The sequence below is a fragment of the Octodon degus genome, unplaced genomic scaffold (genome assembly GCF_000260255.1).
Source record: "Octodon degus isolate 3935 unplaced genomic scaffold, OctDeg1.0 scaffold00058, whole genome shotgun sequence".
Classification (NCBI taxonomy): Eukaryota; Metazoa; Chordata; class Mammalia; order Rodentia; family Octodontidae; genus Octodon; species Octodon degus.
Genome location: NW_004524634.1, coordinates 4,942,245 through 4,957,329, shown reverse-complemented (window position 1 = coordinate 4,957,329; position 15,085 = coordinate 4,942,245). Strand labels below are relative to the sequence as shown.

The 15,085-nt window shown below is 39.1% G+C and overlaps 1 protein-coding gene across 1 annotated transcript; it reads left to right on the top strand.

Moving 5' to 3' along the window:
• The first annotated feature begins 5,852 nt into the window (after nucleotides 1–5,852).
• Nucleotides 5,853–14,594, top strand: Tprkb (TP53RK binding protein). The gene is made up of 5 exons (XM_004634093.3): nucleotides 5,853–6,332; nucleotides 10,174–10,347; nucleotides 11,264–11,386; nucleotides 12,750–12,926; nucleotides 14,440–14,594. Exons 2-5 carry the CDS (start codon nucleotides 10,207–10,209, stop codon nucleotides 14,524–14,526), a joined length of 528 nt encoding a protein of 175 aa, XP_004634150.1. The 5' UTR covers nucleotides 5,853–6,332; nucleotides 10,174–10,206; the 3' UTR covers nucleotides 14,527–14,594.
• The last annotated feature ends 491 nt before the right edge of the window (nucleotides 14,595–15,085 follow it).

Genomic DNA, 15,085 nt, shown 5'->3' with positions numbered 1-15,085 from the left:
AAGGTTTGGGTAGGGCTTGAAAGTTTTGGCATGAGAACCAGTGTAATGAGCTTTCATTACTAAATAAATTACTTTTGGGGTTTATCCTAAGGTAATTATTTTGGTGCCTCACATTCCAGGAGTATAAGCCATTGAGTGTCCCAGGTCATTATTTGGACCTATAATGCCAGCCACAGATGCTCCTCCTATGGAGGCAGGCTCATTTGCGATCTTGTTTAAACTGAAGACCTTCTAACAAGAATCCTAATTGTGTCCTGAAAACAGACTTACTCCTGTTACTCTTCTCTAGGAAATCTTGAATTTCAAGATCCCCTCCATATTCTGTTCTCAGCTAACTCTTCATCAGGGCTTCTGTATCTGACTGCAAGCTGACTTTTTGTGTACTTCGTATTCCCTTCCATGTCTGCATGCCAGCTATTTCATGAGTACTCTGTGCCATGCACACTTTAGATACCACACCCTTTGTCTTCCAGGGCTCTATCAACCAGTTATTCTCATCACTTGAGCCGTATCTCCATAAAGTCTTACCAACCTTACACTCAACTGAATAATCCCTTTTCCTAAAGGCTCCTTGTGTTATTATTGATTTCATTTATATCCATGTAATATGAACACAGGATCTAAAGGACTATCTAAAATACTCTCAGCACCCTATTTGTGACAGCATTGTTTAGCTCTGGGTCCACAATGCCCCTGTTAGCCTTTGCCAGCCACCTTATTGAGATCCCCAAGCTGATCTGAACTCAAGTTAACTCCAGGCCTGCGTAATCCTTTTGACCTCTACAACGAGCCATTCTGCTCTTAGATCTGCCCCTGCCATCAAATTAGAGGAAATGCTCCCACCTTTCAGACCTTGGGATCTGGCTTGCTGAGCTGCCCCTGAAGGGTGGAGAGTGAGCCAGTGTGGAAGAGTTATCTCCTTCTGGAGGTACTTGATTAATGAGATGGAGAAGACAGGAAGGAGACTGGCAGGCAAATGCTCCTTTCTGTGTCCTTGCTGTAGTCTGCTGAGCCATGGGTTTGCCTTGTGAATCTTCCAGAGAAGGTTCAGCCTCCTGAGTAAACACAAAGCTAAACAAGGCATGTCTTCCTGGCTAATTGCAAAGCCTGCAAGTGCAGTAACTCATTACAGGACATTGTTGTGCATCCTATCTTGCTTCCCTTAACATTTTCCTCATGTGCTCTGTTCTTACATATCTCAAATAAAATACCACTGATTGAATCCTTGCTTCTGACTGTGATTTCTAGGGAATCTGAGATTTGTTTAAAAATTGGACAGTCATAAAATTTTGATTGTTCAACCACATGGATGGCAAGTAGCTGATATTTTCCACTAATTTGATATGGAATTCTACAAAAACTTGTATCCTTTAAGAATAAGTAAACGTCAGTTACATCCAAGTAACAATATCAAGAATTACGGGTTTCCACCTCTCCAAGAGGAATATAATCATGAAGTTTAATTTCTGGCTTCCTTTGAAAAATTGGTCCCTGACAGTACATCCATAAGTTCAGTCTGAATAGTAGCCCCTCTCTAGATGAAAGCATATCCTTTGATTCACTTCACTTAGGTCTGTTCTACTTTCATTAACTGCAGGGCTCCTTTAGGCGTTTTGAGTCTATAGTCCACTTGAAAACTTAAAATATGTCATTTTGAGATTTCTGGCCAATTTTAACAATACACCAAAACTAGGCAGTTCTCATGCAAAGAATTCAATAGTTTTGAGATCTGAGTGATGTTAAATTACTGATAGGTCTCAATTTTCAAATGACTTAGAATAAATGAACTCATCATCTAGCTAAATAATTGTAATGTGAGAGTCAGACATCACTAAAATGAAATGGTGCCCTAATTACGGACTCTTAGGAATTCATGAGTTAAGAGTAAACCCTAGCTATAATACTATAATATAAAGAAAAAAAATATTACCTATGTGTAAAAATAAGTGTTTATGATATAAGGAGGTTATTTTACAGCTTTGGTTTAGAAATCTTAGCCCATAAGGTGAGAGGAGATTATGTTTTTACTCTATCACTGGCTCATAAAACATTACATAAAGTTTTATGTTTTTAGACAGTAAGGATTTTCCCTTCATATTTTGTGGGCCAGGAGACTCCTTAGTTGTGAAGTCCAGATTTCTGACTAAGCAGTTTGTTCTTTGTGGGCTTTTAAATCGGGTTTAACCTCTAAGATTTGAGAGTTAAGCCTGCCAAGGTTTAAATGAAGAGGAAAAACATTTTTATCTCTATTCACATTGAAGTGTAAGACTGTAGTTACAAAGCGTAAGTACTAAAAATAATTTAAAACTAAAAATACAGTTAGGATCCAGTATGCTGTAACTTTCTTTGTACTGACCATGCAGGGAAAAACATTGTGGACTCATAAATGTATATGTATATAAAATGTATATTAGCGTAAGTTCATGTTAAAAATTTTTGAAAATTTTTATATAAAATTTTAACAAGTATCTGTTTAAAAAAATATCTTCCTCATGATGTAAATAATATTCTTTCACTAGCCCCAGTATACTGAGAATTTGATTAATGAAAATGTAAACTTTGAAGTGTAAATTGTAAAGAATTTTCTTGTATTTTAAAAAACCTATTGAAATTTTACTTGTAAACCATTAACTTTTCTATTTTAAGGTTGTTACATAATTAAATTTACTATTGACAACAACAAAAAAATGGTGTAATGCATCCCATCTTAGCATATAATTCAGTGAGTTTTGACAAATAGATCAGGTTTGTAACCACTGCAACAATCAAAATATAGGACACATCCCCCCACAAACCAAGATCCTACCAGCACTTTGAAGCTGATCAATCACTACCAACAATCCCAGACCCTGACAACTGATAATCTGTTCCTGATCACTAGTTTCACCTTTTCTTGCAGTGTCATCTAAGTAGACAAATTGAGTATATATCCTTCCAAATGTTTTTTTGGTTTAGCATGCTGTTTTTGAGATTCATCCACATCACTGAGTGGATCGACCATTCATTCCCTTGTGTTGCTAAGTTAGTATTGTTTTTGAATTTTGAGCAAAGCTGCGATAAACATTTTTTGCATTTGGGTTTTTACCTGAACATCTTTTTATTTTTGATTGGAGTGCAGTTGCTGCAAGGCTGTTGTGGGGCAAGGGAAAACTAGGAAACTTCCAGTATACACTACTTTACCTCTCTCTCAGCAAGGTACGAGAGTCCCCATTGCTCACATCCTCACTAGCACCTGGTATTATGAGCGTTGTTGCTTTTTTTCCTGTCTGGTGATTGAATCCGGGGTCTTCATTATAGTCTATATCCTCGGCCCTGGTTATTTTTTATTTTGAGATAGGGTCTCACTGAGTTGCCCAGGCTAAGTTTTAACTTGCCATCCTCCTACCTCAGCTTTGCAGAGTGCTGGGATTTATTGTAGCTATAGTCATAGAGATGTAATTAGAGACATAATTGACAATACACTGTACTTATTTATAAAGTAACCAATTAGATGTGTTGTCTCTATGCGCCCAGTAAGTCATTACCACAAGCAAAGTAGAACATATCTGCTACGTTGTTTCCTCCTCCTCTCTTTGCACAACAGGCCCCCTATCTCAGCAACCTCTGATCTGCTGTCACTATAGATTAATTTTATATAAGTAGAATCATATTGTATGTACTCTTAATCTTGAGTTTTTATTCATCATTTTAAAATTCATGTGTTACTGTATGTAGAAGATTCATTTTATTAATAAATTGATTTCATTGTAGATACCTTTATATATGACAACTTACCTAATTCACTTGAATGTAACTTTAGCCTATAAAAATGTACTTTTGTAAAGTGTTTTGACATGTTCCTATGACCCTGTAACAGCACAGCAAGGTAGAAACACTGGCTTCACCCTCAAGTTTCATCCCACATAAGTGCTGATTTGCTTTTAGTCACTCTAAATTTGTTGCTCCTAGTAGAATTTTGTAGAAATGGAATCCTACAGTAATTTTCTCTCTGGTTTTAATTAGTATATTTTGTAGATTCATTGATGTTTGGACAATCTATACTTCATTTTCTGTGTATTACTGAGTAGTATTTCATTGTCTCAGTTTTCCCCATTTTATCCATTGATATGGTGTTGAGTTTTTATAATTTCCACCTGTTAGAAGTAAAGTTGATAGGAACTTTCACATATAAGCAGCAGGTCAGTTCTCTGGGTGCCCTTGGACTCGGCCAGTTCTTTCTTTCCTCTTTTTCACTTGTAATTGTCAAGAGTAAGTACAATGGACTGGGAATGCAGCATTTTACAGTAAAGAGGGACTTGGCTAGGCTGTGTCCCATTTGCCTCTAGTAACAGGTTGTACTTTGTTTTTAGCCCAGTATGGCATGTTGCCTCCAGGGTATATACCATAGGGTGGATTTATTTTTCAAATCCCTAGCAATGGTGAAGAGAAGTATTTGCAGATGAGCTTCCATCTACCATGGACAGCTTTCCTGAATCTTGGGAGGCCAGCTTGCAATGAATCCCAGGCTTCTGGGGTACCTCTGTCTATCTCTAGTTGTGTATGGTGTGTTCTCTTCCACTACATTCAGACCAGTTGGTAATCAATGCAATGAACTTGATTTTCTTTTCTTTTTTTTTTTTAAATGAACTTGATTTTCACAAGCCTTTGCATGGATGTATTTGCCCCTCTCCAGAGCAAATAGTGAGGAGTGGAACTACTGAATGTGGTGAAAATATGTTTAACATTTTTTTTTTTTTTTCCGGACGGGGGATTGAACTCAGGCCCTTGTCCTTGCCTGGGAAGCGCTTATTCCACTGAGCCATCTCCCCGGCCCCATGTTTAACATTTTTAAAGAAACAAGAACTTCTTGAAAGTGGTGATAGCATTTTCTATTCAGAACAGCAACATAAAGAGGTTTTTAGTTCTGCATCTCTGATGGCACTTGGTATTGTACTTTACATCTTAGTCATTGGCTATGGGGCATATCTTGCATTTTAAATTTGTATTTCCCACATGATTAATAACATTAAGCATCTCCCTTTTGTTAAGTGCTATTTATGTCATCTTGATTATTATTATTTTTCATCTTATTTTTGAGCTTTAAAAATACAATCTGAATGCATCTTTTGTCATAATGCACTTAGAAAATACAGCCTGGAGATAGTTTAGTGGCAGAACGCTTGCAGGGGGAAGCCCCTAGGTTGGCACACAGCACTGAAAAAAGTATCGTCTATACAACCTCTGAGAATACTGTATATAAAGTTCCTGAAATGCTGCTCTTCTAGATGTACTGATTGTTTTCGGACATTCATCCATCTCTGTTTCAAATGGCCCTGTTTTGGTCGATGTTTCTAAACCATGCTTTTTAGGAGTTAGAGCCGCGGCCTCGCATTTTCCCTTTTTTTCTCTTCATAGTACATATGCACCAGACAGCTACACTGCAAACGTATTGAGAAGCCGCAACCATAATTAAAATGGAAATTACTTTAGAGCCTGTTTACCCTCCTTGGAAGGCCTATACAAAGATTTCGCAACAAATTTTAGAGCTTTCTCTAGATAAAAGAGGCTGGCTTCGTGCCAGTACCGTCGGCGTTTGTCCCGGAAGCAAATCACTGAGCGGAGTTGGCTCCACAATCTTAAGTGACTGGCTGCTGGAAAAGCACGAAGTAAACGTGAGTCCCGCTTGTCCTGACAACGAACTGGAATCTCGAGCAGGGGAAACCTATGTGAGTTCATCTTCTCAACAATTTAAGTAGGAAGAAATCCAGGATGCCTCGCTGCTGCCGGAGCAAAAGATAAACCCCGGCTCCCGGCTCGGGCTGCGGCCGCGTCCCGCCTCCGCCGGAAGTGACGGGGCGGCACCTGCTGTTTGCGTCCGCTGACAGGCCTCAGAACAGACCAACGGACGGCAAGCTAGAAAGGCAGGGCGCCCCGAGCCGGCTAATCCGGGAACGCGCTCCGGGAGGGTGGGGCCTGGGCTCGCCTCCGGAAGCTAAGGGATTTATTTCCGCGGGACGAGCGACCCTGTGGACGGAAGCCAGAGCGTGAGTGCTGGTGGGAGCCGCAGCCAGCGGCTGGGACGGTTCTGGGGGCGGGGCCGGTATTTCCTGAGCCGATATTTATCACGTGCCTACCGAGGCTGACCCTGGGAATGGCGGCGTGGAAATGACAGCCCTTCCATTCCAAGAAATACAGTTTAGCGACGGGGCAAACTAATAGCGTCGTAGGCGCCGTGGCACCTTGACTATGAATGTAGGAGTTCGACGCCAGCCTGGATAACAGTGAGACACTGTCTCAAACAGAACGACACGAACAGGCACAAGATTAACGTGCCCGGGCTTAAGAAGGAGCTGGTATGACAGAGATGCAAACCCCAGGCTCTGGTTGCTCTGGTAAATGACCCCGAAGGCAGGAGGAAGGAATGAGAGTGAGCGAAAGACATGAAAAAAGAAATTACCTTTTCAGTGGGTTTATGACTAGTAGCTGATGGTGGTAGAAGAGGTAGCAGCTCCCAGGTTTTAGAGACGGGACGGCTTGACACAAAGTTGGGGCTTTATTTTCAGAACACCAGAACTGCACGGTCTGATTTATGTTTTGAAAGGGTCACTATGACGGCGGGTGGAAGTTGGAAGAAGGAAGGCAGGGACACCACTCTTAGGAGGCCACTACTATAGAGAAGGGAAGTGGTAGACGGTGTGGCAAGAAATGGACGGATCAAAATCTATTTAGGTGGCAAAAATTGAGGGATTAGATATGAAATTTAAAAGATAGGCGTATTAGTCCATTTTCTGTTGCTAATAAAGATGGAGTGAGAAAGAAAAGTGGTTAATATTGGCTAACAGTTCTGGTCCAGGGGCAGCATTTAGTAGTATCGTTGCTGAATATAGCGCTGAGAGAGGATGTCACATTGCTAGAGACAAAGCAGTACACTAGGTGGCCTAGTCAAATTGACTTTTAGAATTGACTTATTCTGGAGTTAAACCATTGATGCACTTATGAAGATGCAGTCCTAATCACCTTTTGAAGGCCCTACCTGTTCCCATCTCAAACTATCTTAAAATGGAAATTACATTTCAACATGCGGATAACAGGAAAAAATCATGTAACACATCCAACAATGATTCTAAATTTTCTGGCCTAAGTGAATTAACTAAAGAACCACAAACCATTTTGAGGTTTTAAAGGTTTTTGCCTGTATTAAAAGAACAGACTTTTTTTTTCCTCCCTGATGTCAAGTGTTCTTGTTTTGTGTGCTCCCTGTTGAAAATTGAGAATATACACAACAAAATATATTTTGAGTGTTTCTTTGTTTTGAGACAGAGTCTCACTGTGTAGCCCAGCCTGACCTTGAATTCTTGGTGATCTTCCTGCCTCAGCCTCCTGAGTGCTGGGGATTACAGGTGTGTGCCATCACTCCTGCTAGAATTTTTTATTTATCCAGACAATAAAAGTCACTTAATAAGCCAGCCATGTAGTACATCCTTGTAGTCTCAGCCCTCTGGGGTTGAGACTGGGGGATTGATAATTCAAGGCTGAGCTAGGGGGATTGAAAAATTCAAGCCCAGCCTGGGCAATTTACCAATTCAGCAAGACCCTGCCAAAAAAAAAAAAAAAAAAAAAAAAAAAAAACCCCAAAAAAAAAAAAAAAAAAAAAAAAAAAAAAAAAAAAAAAAAAAAAAAAAACCCAAAAAAAAACCAAAGCAAAAAGGTTGGAGGATGTAACTCCATGTGAAGGCCCTGGGTTCAATTCTTAGTACTGCCACTTTGGGGAAAAAAATCATCTACACTATTTAGGTATTTCAAGTCTTTTATTTTTTTTTTTTCTCCCTGCGTGTCTTTTTGTATAATTGGTATCCACTTTTTTATTAGACATGAATATGACTAAAAAACTATGTACCAGGATATCACTTACAAATACTATTTTTTTCTTTTTCATAACAGAAATAATCAGGTGTAATTCCAGCAAATCAGAGATAACCAGATTTTTTGCTGTCTTCAGTTTTTTTCTTTATATGCTGCTTTTCCAAAATCCTGAAGTTCAAAAAATGTTTTGTTTTCCATCAAAGTGGTTAATGTTACTGCTGTTTTCATAAATCAAGAGTACAGTTTTTGTTCTATGTTCAGTACTGGGCATTGAACTCCTGGCTTTTATACTGAGCTATATCCTGTCCTTGTTATTTTATTTTGAAACCTGGTCTTGCTATGTCACTAAATTGTTTAGACTGGATATGATCTTTTGATCCTCCTGCCTCACTGTTTCAGAGTGCTAGGATTATAGACCTGTGCCAACAAGCCTTGCTAACTGTACAGTTTTTAAATGGTTGTTTAGACAGTACTAATCCTCTTATTGTCAAGATAAATTGTTCTTAACTTTTCACTGTTAAAATAATAAACATATCTTATTATAATACCCACATTTTCAGTTAATTCCTTGAGAAAGAGTCCTAGAAATGGAGCCTACAGAGTAAAAAGATGAAATTAATTTAGAAAATGGCCCTTCCAAAATATTAAGTGTCTAAAAAATATTAACTGTTTAAAAAACATTAACTGTTTGAGGTCAAGGATGTACAGTAGTTAGGTGGTAGAGCACACCCTTTGCATGTTGAGGGCCTAGGTTAAATGCCCAGGACCTCCTAAAAAGGTTAAAAGTTGTTTTCAAAAATCAGGTTTTAGAGTACTTAGTTTTCCATTCAAGGATGTAGTTATGTCTTTCTGTTTATTCAAATGATCTTTTATATTGCTCACCCCACCCCAATCCCAGTGCTGGGCATGGAACCCAGAGCCTTCCGCATGCTAGGCAAGCAGTTCTGTCACTGAGTGTATACCTACCCTATACTTTTTTTTAAGGTTTAGTTTTTGTGTGTGTGTGCAGGGTCTCACTAAGCGGCTCGGACTTGTAGTGATTATCCTGATTTCTGGCTCCCCAGTGCTGGGATTACAGGCGTGTGCCACCATGTCTGGACTCCATCACTGGCTCAGCATGCCCTGGGGGCAGGGCCGGTGCAGCATGTGATGCCAGGGATTGACCCTGGTCCCTGCGCTTACCTAAGCAAGCACTTAGTCTGCTGGGCTATACCTACCCTGTACTTCTTTTTTGTCTATATATTTTTGTCTCCTTGGTCTACTCTGCTAAACTTATGTCTTTTTTTTTATCTTTTTTTTTAAAATTAATTATTTATTTATTACATTTATTTATTGTGTGTGTGTGTGTGTGTGGCCAGCTCAGCCCACCAGGGGGCGGGGCTGGCTGGCATGTGGTGCTGGGGGATCGAACTGCGGTCCTTGTGCTTTGCCAAGCTTGTTCCAAGTAGGTGCTTTAGACCACTGAGCCATCTCTCCAGCCCCCTAAACTTATGTCTTAAGAGAGGACCAATATTATTTTTTTTTTAACAATTGTATTTTCTCTGCTAATTCCCATGAATGGGATGAATGTCTTTGCATCAAGTTTGATACTTTATACTTTGCATTTTTTTTTTTTTTTTTTGAGACAGAGTTTTTTGATACAGGATCTTGCTGTGTAGTTCACGATTACCTTGAACTCACAGTGTAGCCCAGGTTGGCCTTGAACTTGTAGCAATCCCCCTGCCTCAGCCTTCCAAGTACTGGGATTACAGGTATGTGATACCACACTCAGCTTTACAATTATTTTCTTAATATTTGTATCCAGATCCTAATAAAATAGTGATATCAGAAAGTGAAAAAGCTAAGGTGGTGTAAAGTTTCATTAATACTGAAGTAGCCTATGTTCCACAACTTCCTAATACTTTGCTCCTGGTTGTCTCCTGGGCAGGCATGTGTATAATCCTCTCCACTGACCAGACGGGATGGGATAGCTCCTGTGACCCTTTCCCAGCAATGGAAAGAGAGCTGGAAACACCTCAGCAGGGTTAAGAAAGCATGAGAAAGACACATGTGTTTGCGAATAGGTTTTTCTAATTGCTGTCTAACACTAACAGTTACTTTCACTTGTTAGCCAGGCTATTAAAAGAAAAAAAAAAGTTGTAATGTTAAGTATTATGTTTTATTTTATTTGAGACAGGGTCTTGCTGTGTTGTCTAGGCTAGCCCTGAACTCATTGTATAGCCCAGGTTGTCCTTGAACCTCTAGCCTTAGCCTCCCGAGTACTAGGACCACAGACTTGTGCCACAATGCCCAGCTCGTGTTAACTTAACAGAAATCTGTTATTTTTTTTAAGTTCGTCGCAGCAGGATCCCGCTTGTCTATGAAATGCAGTTGACATGTCAGCTGGACCTATTTCCAGAATGCAGGGTGACCCTTCTGTTATTTAAAGATGTAAAAAATGCTGGAGATTTGAGAAAGAAGGCCATGGAGGGCAGCATTGATGGTTCGTTAATAAATCCTACAGTGGTAAGTACAAAGTATGGAACTGAGTGAAACTTAAGAGGATTTCCAGAATGTTAATTTTCATCACATAGTTGAGGCTAAAATTCTATGATATTTAAGTGAAAAAGTTCTTGTCCAAGTCAGACTTGGCCAACCTTACCTTTAAGAACAAATGGAAGCAGAGGCGCCAGGCTCTGCCCTAAGGAAGAGAAAAGGTCATGATGTAACTCTGAGCACAGTTTAGTCTGGCACAGGGTCAGCTATCCAGTTTTTCATCTGTGAAGTGATTCTGACGACAGCGTCTCAGGAGATCCGGCACAGTGGTTAAGAGCACACACTGGGATTGTAGTACACTTAGAGTAGCTTTGCCACTGATGATGACTTTGAGCAAGTTATAGCAAACACTTACACAGCGCTTACTCTATCCCTAGCTTGTATTTAGTGCTTTCGGTAACCTAACTCACTTCATCTTCAGCAGCCTCACCAACTAAGTACTATTATTTTTAGGCCTAACAGATAAAACACTAGGATCTTGCTCAGGTTCTTAGGGTAGTAAGTGGCAGAGCTGGAACTTAGCCCAGATGTGCTTTATCTCAGTGACTTCATGTGAATAATACTGATTTCACTGAATAATTTGAGTACTAAAGACAATAATACAGTAAAATGTTAGAATATAGCATTTCCCATATTACCCTACAATAATGTTATCTTAAAATTTTTCTACTATTTAAGTTTCTTGAAACTTTAAGAGTCTGGTTTTTTTTAACTACCTGGACCTTCAGATAATGATTTTGAAAATATATTCCATATAGGACAGATGAAGTAAAACAGTTGTGTACCAAAGTTAACAGATGATAGGGGTAGCTATCTTTAGATTCTCTCACATTCTCCCCATGTAATGTTTTTTCTTCCCTGTAATTGTTTATTTTCTCTTTGGTAGATTGTTGACCCATTTCAGATACTTGTGGCAGCAAACAAAGCAGTTCACCTCTACAAACTAGGAAGGATGAAGACACGAACTCTATCTACTGAAGTTATTTTCAACCTGTCCCCAAATAACAATGTAATATGAAACTTACTGACCTTATTTCTGTGCACTTTGGCATAATAACATATGTATTCTCTAGTGTTGGGGTGGAGGCTAAATTATGGGAAACTAGTTTTTAGTAATAAACCAAAATATTCGCAAAGAGAGCTCTGCACTGAGATTTGAGGTTTATCACTGTGTAGACAAATAAGCTTTGGAGTCAGTTTGTATCTAAATAAATAAAATACCTGAGAGAATTTTCTGACCCAACATGATAAGACAGGTAAAATTAGCTTTAACCAAATTAATAAAGCTAATTTTATCTGTGCTTCTTACCATGTTGGGTCAGGAAATTCTCTCAAGTATTTTTGATTAAGAGATTGACAGAAGTCCAAACAACAAAACTTAGGCATAGGCATTTTGTACATTTATGCATGTCTTTCACTGTCCGGTAAACTCCTTGAGGAAATGGTGCATGTCTTTTTCATATACAGTTCCAGGAGCTTGCTGGTTCCTAGAGCAGTCCTGAATCCGTGCTCACTCACATACCAAGTGCACAGGAAAATTTCTTGGTTTTATGTACTCCTAAGAATATTTTTCTTAATAAAAATTCTTGAGCTAGCAACATTTTACATGCATGTAGCACATGGAACAAAATGACTTACTTATTGTTTTTTGTTTTTTGGTTTTTTTTAATATAACTTTATTTGTTTATTTATTTAGTGTGTGTGTGGCCAGTTCAGCCCACCAGGGGGCGGGGCTGGCTAGCATGTGGTGCTGGGGATTGAACTGTGGTCTCTGTGCTTTTGCTTAGCTTAGCTTGTTCTAAGTAGGTGCTTTAGACCACTGAGCCATCTCACCAGCCCCTTACTTATTGTTAATGAAGTTTTAGTATTACTACTACTGTTACTAACACAATTGGATACTGATATCATCTAGAGAAAATTAGGAAGCTTGTGGTTTGGTTAAGATAAAGGTGACTGCAAAATTCATAAAATGCAGTTATCTCAGCATAGTGATAGAATTCTCCAGTACCTGGAATCAAATTTACCAAATCATGATTGTTTCTTTTCCGTTCTAGTTCTAGGAGCAAAGGAAGCAAGTATATGCCTGAAGAGAGGCAGATAAGAGAGACAAATGTTAAGTCCAATGACATAATGGAGGTGTGAATGCACATGGGGGAGGAGAGTGTGGTGGTGGCAGTGTGGAGAAGTGTGGCCTTTGCAGGGGCGAGGTGCAGCTTTAAGCAGGCAAAACTAGAGGCCAAAACAGTAGATGCTGGGAATGGATTAAGAAAGGGAAAAGTAGGATATGAAAAGCAAGAAGCACTTACCTAAGGAAGAAGGCACACTAGATGTTTCAGATCTAGTTTATTCTTTTATTTTTTCTTCTTCCTTAGATTTCAGAAGCTTTGAAAAAATTTGGTATCTCAGCAAATGACACATCAGTTCTAATTGTTTACATTGAAGAGGGGGAAAAGCAAATAAATCAAGAATACCTCATATCTCAAGTAGAAGGTCTTCAGGTTTCTCTGGAAAATCTTCCTGAAATAACAAATATTTCAGAAGTCAAAAAGGTTTGTAAATTTATATTTGTTGAGTGTGATAGGTGAATAATGCTGATTTATTGATCAACAGCGCACCTAACCAGGCAGGGTGGCACATGCTTGTAATCCCAACATTATAACGCTGTGGCAGGAGGATCTCTGTGAGTTCAAGACTAGCCTGGGCTATATAATGAATTTAAGACCAGCCTGCATTACAAACAGGACCCTGACCCAAAAAATAAACAAACCAAAAATGGACTTATTTGGCCTTTTAAGAATTATTAATTTTGGGGCCAGGTGATAACTCGGCAGTCTAAGCACCAGCCTGGCAAATGCAAGGACCTGGTTTAATCCCGGTTGTGCCAGCTATCGAAATTGGGCATGGTGGCACATGCCTGTAATCCCAGTCTGGGGAGGCTGAGACACAGACAGGAGGATCACTGAGTCTGAGCTGTATAGCAAGGCCCTGTACAAATAAATAACTGAATAAATAAATGTTAATTTTTATAATTATTTAAGAATAATTATAGATAACTGAGAGGTGCATGTAAAGTACAATTAGAAATGTGTTGATAAAAATATTCTCCACTCAGGGCCAGTGAAATAGGTCAGTGGACTAAAGTACCTGCTTAGGCAAGCTTAAGCAAGTGCAGGGACGGCAGTTTGATCCCTGGCACCATGTGCTGTGCCAGCCCATGGGCTGAGCTGGCCAGAGTCCAGGCGTGGTACCACATGCCTGTAATTTCAGTGCTGGGGAGGCTCAAAATAGGAGGATCACTGAGTCCGAGCTGCATAGTGAGATCTTGAAACAACTAAATACATTAAAAAAAAAAATTCTCCACTGTAAGAAAGTGATTATATTTAGTTCTCAAGATTATATAGTACATGGGGCTGGTGGGATGGCTCAGTGGTCTAAAGCACCTACTTAGAACAAGCTAAGCTAAGCAAAGCACAGGGACCGCGGTTCAATCCCCCAGCACCACATGCCAGCCAGGCCCGCCCCCTGGTGGGCTGAGCTGGCCATACACACACACACACACACTAAATAAATAAATAAAATTTTAAAAAAAAGATTATATAGTACATTTAGAATGTTGGCTATACTGTGAAGTGAGTATCTAGTTGAGTGGTTTTTAAAATTGATACGAATGTTTTAATGTACAGAGAACATTTTTATGTTCCTAACTGCATTTTAAAGAAAATATTTGAGGCTAGGCATGGTGGCACACACATGTAATCCCAGCACTCAAGAGGTTGAGGCAGGAGGATCACTGTGAGTTTGAGCTCAGCCTGGGCTACAATGTGAGTTCAAAAATCAGCCTGAGCTGCATAGTGAAATCCTGTCTCAAAAAGCAAAAAAGAAAGAAAGAAAAATATTTGAGATAACAATGAATTTTCATCTGCTTTGAATATTTTAATTAAATTGTGATTCATGATTTTGTACCCTTAACCCAATAATTGAATGAAAATTTCACTTATAAATGTTGGTAGAATGACACGTGCATGAATATGTTGGAAAGGTGTCATTTATCTCTCATTACAGATATATAAACTGTCTTCACAAGAAGAAAGCATTGGGACATTATTGGATGGCATCATTTGTAGAATGTCAACAAAAGATGTTTTGTGAAATGTTAGAAATATTAACAGAAATTATCCGCATTAAACACTTATTTTTTAATCATGTCTATACTTCTATATCTGTTCAAGTATATTTTTGTATAATTAGAAAAATTGCAACCATTTATTGAATTCCTTACAGTGCGCTAGGTTCTTACCTTAGCAGTTTTATTACATCAGTTCACATCCCACCCCTACTTCTGCCTATTCCAGCACTCCCTTCCCAAGCTTCTGGATCCTGTTCTCATTGTTTTATGTGTAAGAATTTATTGTAGGTGCTGGGGAGAAGGCTCAGTAGAATAAGTGCTTTCCTGGGAAGTGCAAGGGCCTGAGTTCAATCCCTGGTTCCGCAAAAAAAAAAAAAAAAAGAATTTATTCTAACAGCAGGCCTAGAAAGTAGTAGATGGGGCCTAGAAAGTAGATGGTGCTTTACCTCTATTTTTTTATTTTTATTTTTTTTTGCCTCCATTTTTTACAGGGGGCAACTAGAAACGTATAGCAATGTTAAGTTACTTAAGGTCACACAACTAGTATAAAGTCATGTTTGATAAATGGATTTTCTTGTCACC